Source organism: Zophobas morio, unplaced genomic scaffold (assembly GCF_036711695.1).
Source record: "Zophobas morio isolate AGI-343-1 ecotype UQ-CSIRO unplaced genomic scaffold, CSIRO_AGI_Zmor_V1 ptg000005l, whole genome shotgun sequence".
NCBI lineage: Eukaryota > Metazoa > Arthropoda > Insecta > Coleoptera > Tenebrionidae > Zophobas > Zophobas morio.
Genome location: NW_026972110.1, coordinates 8,530,680 through 8,547,529, shown reverse-complemented (window position 1 = coordinate 8,547,529; position 16,850 = coordinate 8,530,680). Strand labels below are relative to the sequence as shown.

Genomic DNA, 16,850 nt, shown 5'->3' with positions numbered 1-16,850 from the left:
CGTAATTTATGAACATGATTAGGAATGTAAATTTACATTAATCATTGCGATGCTTCAAAAAGTGCGTAGTAAAGTATTTTCACATGTACAAAAGTTATAACTACGAATTATATACATCGTTGCAATAAAAAATAAGAACAGCAGGGTGCAGCATAGTACGCTAACCACTACACCTATAAAGAGATGGCCTATAGCTGATGGATTAGGAAAAAATATGGCAAATTTAAGTATAAAAATGCCACCGTCTGATCCTTAAGCAACCCATTCACCATAATTAAGTCATATTGAAAAACAAAACAAAGTAGTTGCTTGATCATGACTGGGCAGCTTAGCGCGGTCATAAGTAAGAACGTGATTTTTAAGTCACCTCGAAATTACAGTAGATATTTTTTATACAAACAAATCCAAATGTAGATAATGATATCTAAAATGGATATTTTTATAGAGTAAGTTTAACTGGAAAATCTGAATGTATGTTTCCATCATACAAAAGGATGTCAGAAATTTATAAAAATTTCGAGAGTAGAAGCTCAGACGGCAATTTTATTACTGTGAGAGGTGAACTGATAATGTGCAAAACACCACTCCACAAAATTTAAATTTTATGGCTACTGGGAAATCGATTTTGGAATAAATTAATAAAGAACAGATAATTGAATTGAATAATTGACGAGTAATGAATGTTTAAATATTTTTTTTGCGAAATGAAAAAAATGTATTTTATAAAATTGTTAACACAAGAAAAAACTGAAATTGTTCACCACACACTTGTCAATAAATTTGCATGTTTAAAAATTTTGGACTGTTCGTCATTTTTGAACTAGTGAAAATGTAAATATAGGTTATTTTTATTAAAGCTCCGACGTGGCAATTTTTCTCAAAAATACTGAGCCACACCACAAGAATTTAAAATGAAATGTAAATTTTTTTTATGTCAAGTGTTTATGTGAAAAATGAAAAATTTGTATTGTAGGTCTTGTTCTAGATGCACTTACATTAATTTACAGTTTAAATTGTCAATTGATTCTATAATTTTTGTCCAGGCAGTTTGAGCAGCTGCTGACCAGCATACTGTAAGTTGTAAGAAGATTTAGATGATTCATTAAATCCTTCACCGTTCGTAAAACCAATTCAGTTGCCTTAACAGTTCAAAGTAGACATGCATGTCGGACTTTAACCAGCTCTATGAATAATTTCCAAAGGTAATAGATATAGATTTACTGGAAATATAAAAAAAAATACTTTTCATAAATAGGAATAAATTTCAAACGAGCGGGAATTTACATCAAATCATAAATTTAAAATAAAGCTGGGTCATGACAAAAAATTGTCAGCTTAGCTTGAAAATACGCAGTAAGACCACAAAAAAGTTATTATAATTTTTCACTCAATGGCTGTAGGCTGAGTACAGTTCACGTTGTAAGTAAAGTGACGTTGTTGCTACGAAATGTATAAAATACGGTTTTGGATGCCGTCAAGTTAATGTAAACTGTACAGTGGAAAACATTTTGTCAGCAGCTTTGTAATATTGAATAAATGTCGAATTTTAAATTGCTGTCGTATCATTTTCCAGTTAACCTTTATTTTATCACTGGCCTTTGAAAGGTAACACTACACTAATTTCTAAATTGTAGAAAAATTACTAGAAAATATAACTAAACACATGTAATTATACAATTTAGTAACCTTCTACCTACATATGTGGAATGTTTTAGTATGGAGGCTTTTTTTTCTTAAAACGCTAAACAAAAAAGTAATCTACCTACAAATAATTGAGCTAAACGATTTCTTCTGACTATATCTCACAAGCGGGTAGTTCGATTGTAGCAGCTAAAGAAATAAAACATATCACTACTATTGTTCTACAAGTTTAGTGCTAATAAATGAAAAAAGCAGGCACGAACCTTTCCAAAAGCCGCCGTTTTAGGTCGGGTGGATAAGTTACGTATATGTATTCGTTATCTTTATCAGGCGCCAGATAATAGTCTTCAGTATAAATCTGATGACCATCTGCCGATGTCTGTTGTTCTTGTCTAAGAACATGCGCCGGAGACGGTGTCGACCTGTCCGTCATACTAGCACTAGCAACGCTGACGTCATCCGTACTAAAAAATTTATAAGAGAATCGATATTTAACAAAGTGAAACGTCTTACTCAAATAGCACCCAGATGATGTAATAACACATGCAAATCCCAAGAGATAGAACCATTATAATCATGCAAAGCAAACCCCAAGGGAAACTTCGAATATCAGCTTGCGTATCCTCCCAATATCTATCACAAGTCAAGTACCAACAAACACCCCTATTTAATTCATCTACAATAAATAAAAAATAGTCTTCTGGTGAAGACGATCAAGATCAACTTACCTTCGACTTCTTTGAAATCTTTCAGCGAGAGTTGAATCAGCAAACTTGCGATACAGTCCCGCACCAAAATCTCACACTTAGTTTTTATTTTTTGCAATTCCTCAGGTTTACAATTCGCCTTGAGTTTCTGGAGTTCAGCTATTCTCTGTTGGCGATTATCTGGAGCCGGCAGAGCAGAATCTACGAGATCGTTTTGGCAAACGTTATTCGAACTATTTTGAACTTTATCCTCTTCGCCAGCCGATTGACGCTCGTCTACAACACAATCATGTATAAAATTTAAAGAAGGCTTAAAAAAGTATCAGCACCGTTGGTGTTAGGCGCATCCGGAGCCTCATTTTTCTGGCAATGCTTTGAAGGTTTCGTTGAAGTTTTAGAAGGTTTTTGCAGATGCGGGTAAACTCCGTCTTTGAACGTGTATTTCGCGACTTCCCGTGGACCCGAAGTAGTCAAAGCCTTTGTGTAGGACGATGCTTCACGCCAAATTTCGATATCCGTGTTTACTGCATCCGGGTAAACAGTTTTAGGGTCTTGCGTTATCAGCACGTCACATCTCATAATGTCGCAGTAATCCGCAAGGCACACAGCGTCTTCGGCCTAAAAAATATTTTTTAAAATGCAAATATACTTGAATTGGTGAATACCATATTAATGTAGCCTTTATGGCGATTGTCGAAATGCATATCCAAATACTTTTCTTCAAAAAAGGACTTTCCACAAAGTCCACAAGTCCATTGTGACGGTCGATGCTGCTGTTTAGCGGCTTGCTGGGGTCCAAAAATGTCCCTCGTGGGATGAAATGGACACTCGATTGGTAAACTAACTTTATATTTTTCCAAAATAGGGATCCATTTGCTCTGAATTATTTTTCTGACTATTCTAGCATTATCTCTTGGACACGATATTTTGAAAACCGTGGGTCCCGGCCATGGAATCAAGGATAGCATGAAGAGAGTAATTATCTGCAATTGATTTTCATTACATTTTAAACATTCATAAAGAAAAGTATGATGCGCTCACAAATATTGATTTGCAAACATCCTTAGCGTTTCATATGAACTCTGTCGCATTAAAAAAAATTTAGACATAACGGAAGTGAGCTTACCTGCACGTTGAAATAATTGGACTTCATTCATATTCTTTGCTGATACTATGATTAAGAAGGATTTCACCTATATTCTGACACTGATAGAGCATCGTATGCTACGACGCCGAAGACGCTGGACGTCGCCGCAAGTTGCTAGGCGACATACGTCCGTATTACTTCAGTCTTCACCGGTGTGTTAACCACTCATTTTATTACGCATACATTAAAATTAAATTGAGCTTTGTTTAACGCAATTCACCATGTATTATTTCGCACCCCTTTAATAATTGTTTTCTTATTATTGATTTTTAAAACCCCGAGGCTTATGCAACCAAGATTACACACCGCCTTTTGACATTCTGACAATGAACAAAGTGAGGTTATAAAATTAGAGAAAAGCATATGATTATGATTAAAAATTATTAGAGGCATTTGCATATTTTTGGATTCGAGAAGAGAAACGAAATGGCTCTGGCCGTTCGAGGAAGTATTGAAGTACACAATGTTAATGTCACAATTTTTATGATAATTTTTAGTTTTACGTGAGAGGTTTTATCCAGTCGTACAGGCGAAGCGTTTCCGAGGGAAAATTAATATCCAACGACCGAAACCCCTTCATTTTGATCGAGCAGTATTTACAGAACTTACAAAACCGTGGTATTTGAATCCGAAAAGACTAAAAACGCCAATTGAATTGTGCTCGAAACCTACAGATAAAATTATTGAAGATGTTGATAACCCCTATCAAAGAATAATTGCTCGCGAGCTTAGAGAACGGTTTGATCAGTCAAGACTTATTGCTTTTTATCATCGCAATTCAATGAATTCAGATCAACAATATAAAGCATATGTTGCTTTTATAAAGGCAAAAATGCATATTAAAACTTATGGAAAAAAAACTTTAGAAATGGCGGTGAAAGACACGAAATTCGAACCAGTTTTAGATTTTTACGTTTCACAGAATGTAATGGTGTTTAGTCCAGAACCAGATATAAAGCAGTTGTTGAAAGTTACCAAAAAGTTTCCACAAATGGTTTTGCTGGGTAAGAGAAGCTATTTTTTAATTCTTTTGTAATTTTGTTTTTTAGCTGCTATATTCGAAGGCAAGTTTATAAGTAAAGATGAAGTAATGGAGCTACATTTAATTCCAAATTTACAAACAGCGCAAGCTGCACTAGTCCAGACATTAAATAGTGCAACAACTACGTTAACACAGCAGTTAAACTCACATCAAAACACATTAGTCTCAAATCTTCAGGAAAGAGTAAAACAATTAGAAGAGCACAAATAATTTAATAATATAGTTATAAAATTACTTCTTTTTCTTTTTGCCTTTTTCACCTTTACCTTTCTTGCCTTTTCCTTTCTTCTTGCCTATGAATTCATCAGGTTCAATGTTAAAGTTAGCTCTCAAGGTGAAATTAGGCAGACTCATAAATCGTATTATGGGCAAATTACGCAAATATAATTTACAAAAGTAGATCATAATGTTCTTGATTTCTTCAAGATTAAACAACTTTATGCGGGAGGGTGGAAACTGTAAACAAAATTATCATAACAAATATTATCAATGTATTTTTGTATTACAGGTGCTGAATGGCACAACTGCAAATTTTTAAAGTAGTCGTAGAGTTTTTCAGCTCCAACGTCCAGAGAACCTGTAAATAATAGGTGCGTCAAGTAGAACTGTGATAAGACGGCTCCAGTTTGTTCAATGCCGAAGTTACTTTTTTTGCAATATTTTAACACAGTGTGCATAAGTTCTCTAAGTATGATTCTGCAAAAGCCCTTTGGTTTCTTTTTCAGTTTCTTTTCTGCTTAGAAATCTAGTTATGGAAAATATTTGAAATCGAAACAGGTTTACCAATAAACTTCCTCATCTGACTGCTCTTCTCCAGTTGTAACAGCTTAGTAAGTTCAGGCCTTGGCAAGTAGTCCCAGGTGCAGATCCGTGGCTCTACGATTACCGGAAAATGTCTTTTATGAACCAAAAACTCTTTAGATGATTGCGCTTTTGCATCTGATAAATTGACTCCCTCTTCTTGACTCGCAAACCAGTAATTTTCGAATGCAATTTCATATTTACTGACATTTACAGCCAAAGTGTCAAATGCCCGTTCGTCCATTTTTTTGTGCAAATGTTTAAAAATTACCGCGTAAAATATTCACCAATTAAGACAATTTCAACTTTTACGCATGTGTGGATGACAAAATTTTGAATTCGTTCCTCGAATCGGTCTTATTCGTTGGTTGCTTCAGGTTGTGCAAGATGGCCGACTTTGGAGAGGATGTTGTTATGGAAAATGAAGATCTACTAATTCCAAAAAATCCTGCTGAGTAAGTACTAGAAACGCTGTATTGCACAATTTTGGTGTTTGAAATATTAATACTTGTAGGGTCTGTTATTCACTTTATTGTCATGCTGAATGTCATGTACTGTCAAAATAGTCAACCCGTCTTTCTGTATAATTTCTTATTGATTTGAATTATTCCGTTGGCCTACTTTGAGTTTCAAAGAGACGGAGTTTTCAATTAATGTCTGTAATCTTTTATTTGAACAGTTATTTTTAATTTAAAGGTCATATACCTTGATCACTTTAACTCCCCCGCAATGTTGTGTTTATATTTGGTCAGACAAGATATACTCGAATTTGTTTGATATCTGCTAATCAAGGATGATTTATCAATAAGATATTTAAATGATTGATCAATAACTATTTTAATATCTGTAATCAATGTCATTGTGACTTTGTGCATACATCAACACTTTTCCACTTTTGAATGTTTAAGAATATGGATTGGCAAAGTAGCTGTGATGTGTAAGTGTTCTTTGTCCACGTTGTAAATACGAAATTATCTCGGCGGAAATGCGTGAATATAGCTTTATTTTTTCATGATAATGCAAATTGCAAACCTTTGTGGTATAATTTTAGATTGTGGGAAACCTTGTTCACACTTTAAATTAGTGATATTTAACGACTGATAGTTTACATGATAACAGTTTTGGTATACAGATTCATATGATAAGAAATTGGCGCTAAAGTACTAATAGCTGCAAAATAGAATATTTATTTTAACAGTAATAGTGAACGTAATAATTTTGTGTTCGTTGTATACTAAAACAGTGTAACAGTAGGTAATTATAACATTTATACAAAATTATAACTTGGTAATAGTTTGTTTGCAGAGTAAAGCCGGTCTATACATAAAAATTATTGTGCTATATTTTTATGCCAGAGACTTAGCAGCTATAGGAAGTTCATTGAAAATAAACTGCTGAAATTTTAAATTGTTATAAAAATGTGTCACAAAAAACGACCAGTCTTAGCTACTTTTTTCTTCAACTTTTTCCATTTCGAATTACAACGTAAGTATAAATAATTTTTGAGATTTTTTTTCTTAAAGAATTTATTTTAAAACCAACAGTACTCAAGACATTTGCCCATTTGCGTTGGTGCTACATATGTTAGAAAGAAATAAACAACTAAAATCGGCATTCTTGAAAAGTTTTATAAAGTATAATTTTTGCCAAAATTAAAAAAACACCACTTGTTGATTTCAGTTGCTAACAAAAAAAACTCCAGTGGTGATTTTTATGTTATTATACCGTTGAGACTTCAACTAACGTCAAAGTTGTCATCACGAAACACGCAGGTACAAACAAATTAAAAGTCACTTATATTAACGTTCGTAGAATTTGAGTTTACCATCTCTCTTTAAAACGTTTTGAAACGTCAAAACTCTTTCAAAATCTGCAATTGAGTATAACCCATCTTTGTTTTCCCCCCATGTCAAACTTCAGATTTAATACTACGATCACGGTGGTAGAAGTAAGGTGTGGAAACCTCATTCATAACTTTCCTCAAAATCATTGGTAGAAAACACAAATCGCGTGGTTTGGATTATATGTCATTATCTGTCCACACCGCAGCGACGTCTAGAGAGATCAGTTGAAATTAAGTAATAGAAAACTGTATTAAATCTTTGACATTTATGCCAATGTCATTTATTACCCAATCACAAATGTCGAATCATCTACCAATCACACGATTCACACCAAAGACCAACCACAAACCGTAGTGCTGTGATTTATTTTCCCTCCAACGAATCTGTCACTTATTTCATTCATAAATACACGGACAAGTTGAAATGTTAATACATAGATGGACATACTGTGCTGCATACTATTTCGTAGTAAATAAGCCTACTGGGATGCGTGTTTTATTCAACAAATTGGAGCGGCTTGTTTCCACACCTTACTTCTACCACCGTGACTACGATGTTGTCAATTGCAGTGGCGGCTCCTCAGAGGAGGCAGGGGAGGCTGAGCCTCCTCTGTTTTTTGGAGCTGAGCTTCCTCTAATTTTTTCGATGAAAGAATTTGTATTTTTATAGACATTTGTTACTTTTCAGAATATTTTGTTTGATTTAATTTACTTTCATCATATATCAGGTTAAAATATCGAAAAAAATTATATTTGCGTCCTTACAATCATAATTCACACCACTCCGCGTTTGGCTCCAGCGGTAGAAGCTAGCCTCCGCCGAGAATGCATCTTACTATTGAGACCGCAACCTTGACGCATCATCATTCAGCACTGCATTGGCTAAAATGTTCATCGGGGTGCCGCTTCAGGCCGCTAGCCTCCGGCTAGTGCATCTCTTTTCAGATCAAGTCGCACGGATAATTTTATCTCTTTCTTATTAACTGGCGCGATCGGGTGTAAATTGGAAAAACATTGAGGTGGTTTCGCGTGCTCCCTATTCAGTGGTGAATGGTGTTTAGGCTTTAGTACCTACGTAAAGCCTAAGGTGTTTTTTATATAATTTATTTGCGTTTTATTTCTGATCGTTAAAAACAGCTGGTATTATCGGCATATTAATATTACTTATACTTAACGAGAATGAGCAATGAAAATAAGTCAGTCTCATGTGCAGTGTAAAGGCATGAAAAATCACAGGAACATAATATTTTCTTCTACTACTTTAGATTCCGCTCATAAGAAAGATATTGAGAACTATAACGAGAAAGTTGGTGAAAATAGGGCAATTTTGAAAAGACTAATCGATGCAATAGTTTATCTCTAGTGTTCTTTTCCTGAGCATGACAAAAAAAATTATTCAGATAATGAAGGATATAAAAAGTAGTGGTTTTCAAATTTGAGCCTCCTCTGAAGAAAACTTCACGAGCCGCCACTGGTCAATTGTATTTTCAAGGTAGAATGCAGTGTTGGGGTTTTATAATTTTGGAAAATACTATATGTAGTTATGCTGCCTTGCTTGGGTTTTTTGTAAGTACGATTGACAGCGACGAAATTTGACCTTTTATTAACAAGCGCATTAATTGATTAATTAATTAAGCTGGTTACTTTGAGTCATTGCGTTTTATAAAAAAAAAAATACAAAATTTCATTTTTGCGTTGGCGTTATGCTGAAGTTCGTTGACATTTAAACGAATTTGACTACGTTTTAACCTCGCTCAAGGTTTCCCCCATTTTTCCCGTAAATTCGAAAAAACACTACAATCAGCAATTTTTCAAAATTTGCACTAGGGGATGGACAGATAGAAATGGTCTAGTCGTTATGTATTTTATGCACTTCTCTTATCAGTGAAGATAACGTCATCAAAACTTCGGGCAGAATCTAGTGAAATTAGATTCAAAAGAAATTTTATGAATCAATTATGACTTGTACTGTTACTACCGTCACACTACATATAATACTACATATTTATAGTATAGTTGTCCCAATCTGACTCTGTTTTTATGGCACTGCAATCTCAATTATCGCAAGCATTAGGAACTCAATTGAAAATGTAAATATCCGTGCCATAAATCATCTTAGGGGTCTACGGGCGCGTGTTGTGCAGGACCGGCTGTATTTGCATTCAATGAAGGTACGGGTGGTAGACATAACAACATAGTGGGAGAAAGTACGGCCCTATGTAGTGTAGACAGTTGGTCTCTTGATAGTTTATGACCGCTGGATTGCTTGCGGCAGAGTCCTATTGTGGAAGATTTAACTCCATCATAAAAACGGACCAGCAATTGGAACACTGTAAATACAATTCCTACAGTACATCAGTACCTAGCAAAATTTTACAACCGCTACTTTGAGGGATTGTCGTACAACGCAGGGGGATAATGACACCAATAAAAGGAGCGCGCCGCCAGTGTATGGTGGGCTAGAAACATCCAGGGTTGCATTCAATTTGTGATTTATGGTTTTGTGGGTCCAACCTTCCTGGTTAACTTTCAAATACCAATAAAATTTTATTCGGTTCTGATGTAGTGTAGGAACTGTATATGTAGTGTGAAATTCTGTCAAAGTCACGGTAATTTTATCTGCCACTTTGACAGTATGGCACCAATATTAAGAAATTTTATTTAATTGGTTGTTTTAGGTTTAAGAGTAGGTGACTAGTGATACCTATACCATTCGATTTTGATATTTACGACAAGTATTTAAAGGTAATTTCATTACTACATATTAAGTATTGTTTTGTAAAAGTTCTTATTAGTGACGTATCTGTTAAAATTTATTAACCAGGTTAACCCATACCGAAATGTTTTAACACATAACCATTCCTAAAATTTCCGGATTCTGTTCATGTAGTATACCCTGTCTGTCGTAATTTTGAGCCCCCTGATTCAAATACTTAACGCTATGCCACCACTTTTGAGCACTGAAGAAAGTTGGGTTATATTACGTTTTAATAATACTTATTCATCACTAACAAATTTTGGGGTGACAGTTCCATCAATTTCAAACAAAATTTATTGAAAGCCCCTGAAACAGGAATTGATCACGCTGTAGTACTTTGACAATTTACTACAAACTTAAAATCACAGACTTAAAATAGTATACGTCCAATGTGGTGCAAATTAATGACCGTAATTTACTTCAGTGATACTGTTCAAATTTGTAACGTTTTTCATATAAAAAAAAAAAGATAATTTTTTGGTGTAATATATAAGTAAATCTAGACGTGGATATTCACTTATTAGGGCTGTTTTATCTGTCGCAAACAAAAATTAATAATGTGTTATTAAAACTAAACATGTAATGGTAATCAAATGACGTATTAGTTATTAATTAGTGTATATTAATTAAAATTTAAATCGAATTGTCACGGTTAATACCGCGTGTCTGGAAAATAGCGGATTAATTCTTCAGTACGTTATATACGGGAGTTTCTGGAGTCCCAAAAAAATAATAAAAAAAATTCTGTATGATGTAGATTACGAAAAAAACGTAATTTTATAAAAGTAAAATTGGCAACACAGCACACACACGTAAGCGTGAATACCTCCGGCTTAATTTCTGGTTTCTTAGTAACGATGGTGACTGAAATCCACCTTCGCTTTATATCAGGTAAACATTGTTAAATGGAATTTTATCAAATTATTACAAAAACAACACAGCCATATCTTTGTGTATTCTAACTGAAGTGATAATTAAACATGGTCATGGACGAGAAAAATATTAACTAAAAGTTTTATTATTAGTTATTGTGATAATGAATGAGTTGTTTAGTTGTCAAACGTAGCAAAAGAACTATAATTTTAAAATCATTATAACTCCACCAAAATGTGAGAAGATTTTTTTTTACTATTTTTCCCAGACTCGCCAGTTGATTGTTAAGAACGTAGCGGAGAGTTAATCCGACTTTTTCCAGACACCCGGTATAATTAATTCATATTTAAAGATGATTTTTTATAAATTGAGAGCTGATTATTATTAACAAGTAAATAAATTTAACCATAATTAAATAGAATGAAGTGGAATGAATTTAATTATACTTGGCTGTAAAAGTGGAAAGTTATTTAATTAGTTAGTAATTACGTATAAAAAAATGATTACGTAATGTAATTAATTCGTAATTAATTAATTGTGTTTAACAGTCAAAGCCAATTGATCAAAATAAATGTTTATTAATTACTTTAACTCATAACCAGCTTTGATAGTTTTTGTTAGTGTGTAAAGTAATTTCCAACTATTTTAATTTTTATTTTGGCGGTAAGGGGTGAAATTGTCATGTTAACACACTGTGATATGATACGATATTATAATTTTACATATATGTATACATATATATTTAAGTAATGGTGGGTGCACTAAAATTTAAAACTAATTTAATGTAACTTAACTTAAAAGCAGTACAAAACCTACTTTCATGTACCTCTTAAAAGTGTCAATTGTCAAAGACAGATTGTACCCGGAGAGTATTTAGTTACTTACTTCACTGATTCCTTCATCAGTTATCAGTTATCACTTATCGCTCATTGAGACATACATCCTTTCCTCAATGGAGAGCACATTAACTTAACCAAAGATATTATTTGACCGTTGCCGAACTTGTTATGACGGACATGCGCAGAACAATTTGTATTTAACTTAACCTTACACTAAACACTGAACACTCCCATATACTTTTAGGAATTGAACTTTTTCTTAAGTTACGTAGAATTAAATTAAATCTTAAATTTTCGTGCATGAACCTACCGTAAGTGATTAACAGTTATGTGAAGGGGTGTAACATTATTCCAGAATCACGCATTTCAAGCAGCTGTAGGATAAAAGTGTGCTCAAAGGCGGATTTGCTTCAAAATATCTTATTGTATAACTGTGTCCTTTATCTTGGTAAAATAAAAAAAAACTTTACACGTCTTGATGATGGTTACTGTTTTAGTGAAACCCGTCTTAAAGTAAAAAACAGATTATATTAAACTTTCTGAAGCGTCTTTTAACAACAATGTGGTACTATTTCACATGAAAAAAAACCTTTGACGATATTATATTTGTATAATATAAAGTTCAACAGATTATACTATACTACATCTTTTTTCTTATTTACTACGCCCTTAGTCTGTAAATAAAACGTCCCCTTTTGGCGAAAATTTTAATACATGGGACTGATTGATGGACAAAGTGATATTATGTTCTCACTACTATTCAAATTTGCTTAATCACAGAGAAATTGTGAACTGAAATAATCTTCCAGATTTTTAGGACCAAGTTTTCCTTAAAATTAAATTGAATTTATTAATTATGAAAATATCGTTACTCCTTTATGATTTGTCATAGTACATTTTGCGTTATGTGTCATGTACGTGACGCATATGAAGTGGTCCCGTGAATTTAATAAGTCGCGTAAAAAGTATGTTTGACAACATACAACTCTCATTTATTTTACACTCAAAATTTCGTGGCACACGTGCGCTACGCGCACACCAACTTTTTTTTTAATCAACCTTGACATTTTCCTTTCAAACACTCAGCTATTCGATATGTAGATTTTTGTGGACCTAGAATTTTGTTACAGGTTGGCCGAACTAAAGAAGGAAAATGGCAACCAACTCTACAAAGTCAAACAATACCGATCTGCCCTTAATCTTTACACAGAAGCCATCGAGTTATGTCCGGACACAGCCGCATATTATTCCAACCGCTCAGCCTGCTACATGATGCTAAACAACTTTCAAGATGCTCTAGAAGACGCCCGCAAATGCATCCAGATTGATCCGTCTTTCAGCAAAGGGTATGTACGTATACTAAAATGTGCAATCGCACTTGGAGATTTAACAACCTCTGATAACGCTATTAAACAAATCGGCCAACTCGATAAAAACGCAAGTATCAATAACGAAATCCAATCTGTGGAGAAGATGAGACAGTTTGAAACAGAAGCCGCCAAAGCAATTGACAAAAAAGATTTTCGCAAGGTAGTGTATTGTATGGACAGGTGCCTAGATGAAGCTCCCACTTGCACGCGTTACAAAATAACAAAAGCAGAATATCTGGCATTTCTAGGACGGTATCAAGAATCGCAGGAAATTGCAAATAACGCTTTACACCTTGATAAAACTAACGCAGATGCTATATATGTTCGTGGGATGTGTCTTTACTACGAAGATAATCTTGACAGTGCTTTCAATCACTTCCAGCAAGTTTTACGACTTGCACCAGATCACAGGAAAGCCATGGATGCATACAAAAAGGCTAAAGAATTAAAAAAGACAAAAGAGAGTGGAAACGAAGCATACAAGAATTGTCGTTTCCAAGAAGCCTTTGCTTTATACACTGAAGCTTTGGCTATCGACCCTCTTAATAAAAAGGCTAATGCAAAACTATACTTCAATCGTGCCACAGTACAGCACAGACTTGCCAAAACAAAGGAGGCTGTAGATGACTGCTCAGCAGCTTTAGATCTCGATGACACATACCTCAAAGCTCTTTTAAGGAGAGCAAGTTGTTATATGGATTTAAGCGAGTACGAAGAGGCGGTTAGAGATTACGAAAAAGTTTGTAAACTTAACAAAAGTCGGGAACATCGAAAACTTTTGCAAGACGCAAAGTTTGCACTAAAGAAATCTAAACGCAAAGACTACTATAAAATCTTGGGTGTAGAGAAAAACGCATCAGACGGTGAAATAAAAAAGGCTTACAGAAAGAAAGCATTGATGCTACATCCAGACAGACATGCTAATGCGACTGACGCAGTTAAGAAAGACCAGGAGAAGAAGTTCAAGGAACTGGGGGAGGCTTACGGTATTTTATCAGATCCCAAGAAAAAAGCAAGGTACGACAGTGGACAAGACATGGAGGACTTTGATGGTGGAATGTCAGGTAGTGTCATTTTCTTTTGTTTTTCAGCTGTATTCCAGAATTTTTATTTTTAGATATCGATCCCACTCAAGTGTTCCAAACATTCTTTAGCCAAGCGCACAATTGTAACGATTTCAATTTGGGTGGAGCATTTCCGGGAGGATTTTCTTTTCAGTTCAGTTAGACAAAGGATTTACCACCATCTAAGTCATATTTTGAAGCCTTTCCACATTCCATGTTTTCCCCAACTGTTCCCTTCACTAGTATTTATTAAAATGTGCTAGAGATTAGCATCCCTAACATGATCAAATCCTAAGTTTTAACCTTTTAATTTGCTGCCCTTATGTATCGAAGCCTACGTTCTCCTACATATTTTAAAGAAGACTTTCTTGTTTCATAATTGTTGTAAATCGTTTACATTGTAAATTTAATATATGTATTATACATTTTTGTTGTATTTATAATTTAAATTAATTTATGAGTTTACAAACAAATGCGCAGTCATTGGTGTCGTCGACTAGTGGATCCTGTTTAGATGGTGATTCTGGCTCTTTAACACCTTTCTTCTGTGTCTTCTGCGGAGTACCAGTGGTACTCTTTTGTTTGGATGTTACTCCTGCACATGCCGGCTTATAACGTTGTACTTGGATTACTGGTGCAATAGTTTTCTTGTATCTTTCGCATATTTTTGTTTTTTCTTCTACCGTTCTTCTAGTATCAATTTTGGAAATCGCATTCTGAAAACTATAACAAATCAGTTAAACTTAATTTGCGTTTTAGGTGCAGACAAAACCGTTTCAGTTGAATTTTCGGCAATTCTCTACATTTTGACCTGGTGTTTGCCATATTCCATTGAACATAGCCACGTTGTAACTTTCCATCGCTCTTAGTTTTCTCCTGCTTGGAGTAATTCTCTTTTTGATAGAGCACTCTTTCTCTGAACCAAAGCCGCATATATTCATTTGAGAGCAGGAAGCGAATATGCGGACGCTTTTCCTGATGGAAGAAATGAAACTGTTAATAATTCTAAGCTTTAAGTTTGAATCCAATATAAATGCAATGTGGACATTTCGTTTTGCAATATATGTATCCCTGAAAAGAAGTTTTAACTGAATACCAACACAGGTGTGTAACAGAAATGATTATGTCACAGCGAAAATTATTATGTAATTTTAGAATGTGGGGTGTCATTGTTCACAAATTTTTTACAACAAATACATACTGTTTCATATTCTGGTTTAAATCCATACAAAGCGTTTACTTCCCGAGCCTTTGATGAAATGATATGATCTGTCGGGTATATGGGGGTGGCTCTTTTCCACTTTAATGAACTTTTCATTGAGAAATTTTTTTTATGTTTTTGACAAACAATAAATTACAAAAAATGACAATGCGACTTGTTTATTTCTCTGAGGACTAGATGTATTTATAAATTAAGTATTTTATTTCAAACTGTTGTTAATAAAATAAAAACACATGATCTTACTGGTGGAAATGATTAGGTACGTTGATACTTTATCAGTAGTACATAATGTCTTGAGTTTGAGCTACAGTAGCTATGAAAATACACATGGCACATTAATTTTTCTTTATACCCGCATTTTTTGCAATTCGTGCTTTTACGGTGTCGAAGTTGGCTTTAGATATGCATTTGGATTCCATTTTTCTAAGTCTGTTCTTCCATATTGTTACGAAATAAACCCATACGCCGCTCCGGTACGACGCCTATGGGTTGTCTAGCATGTACGGTGATGAGCGGTAGTGACTCATCATCACCGACGGCGGCGATCGACTAAAGAAAAGCGTGGAAATGGAAATCGCGATGGGGACTCCAGAACTACTTCTATCGCGAAATATCTAGAAAGGAACGGCGGCTGTTTAAATAAGGATCACCGCCGGGAACGGATAGTTAAGTCCAGTAAATGAGAGAATTTGAGTCTAGTTAAATATATTCTAGTCCAGTCGGAATTATTCTGTACATAATCTGTGTAGGTATGTCGTATAGTTTTGTATTACTATGAAGTAAATTGTTGAGGTTTAGCCACGCCGATTTTAATTACCGATCAACGTAACAATATTATTATAAGCCGGAAATAGTGACTAGCGTTTATTACCTACTTGGTCGAACGCAAAATGACTTTAGATAGTTCTGCCTATATCTATACTATGGTTTAAATAAGAAAAACACAAATCGAAATTCAAATCTGAAGCTAACTTTAGTAACAGGTGACAAGCTTAATTACAGTCACGGCGTGGAAGTAGAAAATTCTACCTTCATGAGTTAAGGTCAGTACCTTCTCACTTGCGCCGATATTAACAAAATCTGTGTATACCAAGTACGATAGAGCCCCAACTAAAACTTGTTACTCTAAATTAAGTACAGTGCGTTTTGATGCACCTATCAGTAAGTGTTAGCCGAGTTCTGATATTTCAGACCATTGTTTTTTGTGCACAGATGTGTACTAATTATTTTAAAAATTATAGACAACACACTGAACATTTGACCTCCTTAGGTCTCATCAGTACAGCATATTTCGCTGGACAGTATTTATCCTTATAAGTTACAATTAAATATGTATTTAATCAATGTTTAAGGCAAGCAAACAAACATTAGTGAGATTAACAATTTCGTAAGAAACAGTATTGAATAATGCAAAACACGCATTCGTGCATTGTTTTTACCGTTCCTTTACAATTTATTTTTGTTATAATACAATCTATGGTATTGTAAATACATAATATTTATTATTTTTGGAAGTACAGTGTTACATGTATAATGACCGAAA

The 16,850-nt window shown here is 34.3% G+C and overlaps 4 protein-coding genes and 1 long non-coding RNA gene across 6 annotated transcripts; 2 read left to right on the top strand and 3 right to left on the bottom strand.

The window, feature by feature from the left end:
• Positions 1-787: 787 nt before the first annotated feature.
• Positions 788-3,750, bottom strand: LOC135122601 (uncharacterized). Its single transcript, XM_064046881.1, has 7 exons — positions 3,475-3,750; positions 3,014-3,331; positions 2,678-2,966; positions 2,370-2,624; positions 2,155-2,317; positions 1,905-2,105; positions 788-1,830 (listed from the first exon to the last, which is right to left on the bottom strand). Exons 1-7 carry the CDS (start codon positions 3,499-3,501, stop codon positions 1,803-1,805), a joined length of 1,281 nt encoding a protein of 426 aa, XP_063902951.1. The 5' UTR covers positions 3,502-3,750; the 3' UTR covers positions 788-1,802.
• A 48-nt stretch (positions 3,751-3,798) lies between these two features.
• On the top strand, positions 3,799-4,771 carry LOC135122602 (large ribosomal subunit protein uL10m). The gene is made up of 3 exons (XM_064046882.1): positions 3,799-3,943; positions 3,993-4,499; positions 4,545-4,771. The coding sequence occupies exons 1-3, from the start codon at positions 3,922-3,924 to the stop codon at positions 4,745-4,747; spliced, it is 732 nt and encodes a 243-aa protein (XP_063902952.1). The 5' UTR covers positions 3,799-3,921; the 3' UTR covers positions 4,748-4,771.
• On the bottom strand, positions 4,720-5,636 carry LOC135122603 (uncharacterized). Its single transcript, XM_064046883.1, has 3 exons — positions 5,321-5,636; positions 5,044-5,270; positions 4,720-4,993 (listed from the first exon to the last, which is right to left on the bottom strand). Exons 1-3 carry the CDS (start codon positions 5,580-5,582, stop codon positions 4,769-4,771), a joined length of 714 nt encoding a protein of 237 aa, XP_063902953.1. The 5' UTR covers positions 5,583-5,636; the 3' UTR covers positions 4,720-4,768.
• A 73-nt stretch (positions 5,637-5,709) lies between these two features.
• Positions 5,710-14,512, top strand: LOC135122600 (dnaJ homolog subfamily C member 7). 2 transcript variants are annotated; one of them, XM_064046880.1, is made up of 3 exons: positions 5,710-5,793; positions 12,782-14,085; positions 14,139-14,512. In XM_064046880.1, exons 1-3 carry the CDS (start codon positions 5,726-5,728, stop codon positions 14,246-14,248), a joined length of 1,482 nt encoding a protein of 493 aa, XP_063902950.1. In that variant the 5' UTR covers positions 5,710-5,725; the 3' UTR covers positions 14,249-14,512. The 2 variants fall into 2 exon arrangements, with proteins under 2 accessions (XP_063902950.1, XP_063902948.1); XM_064046878.1 differs by having other exon boundaries at positions 12,782-14,088.
• Positions 14,475-15,431, bottom strand: LOC135122604 (uncharacterized). The gene is made up of 3 exons (XR_010279423.1): positions 15,287-15,431; positions 14,858-15,060; positions 14,475-14,808 (listed from the first exon to the last, which is right to left on the bottom strand). It is a non-coding gene; the product is annotated as an uncharacterized LOC135122604 (long non-coding RNA).
• Between the last annotated feature and the right edge of the window lie 1,419 nt (positions 15,432-16,850).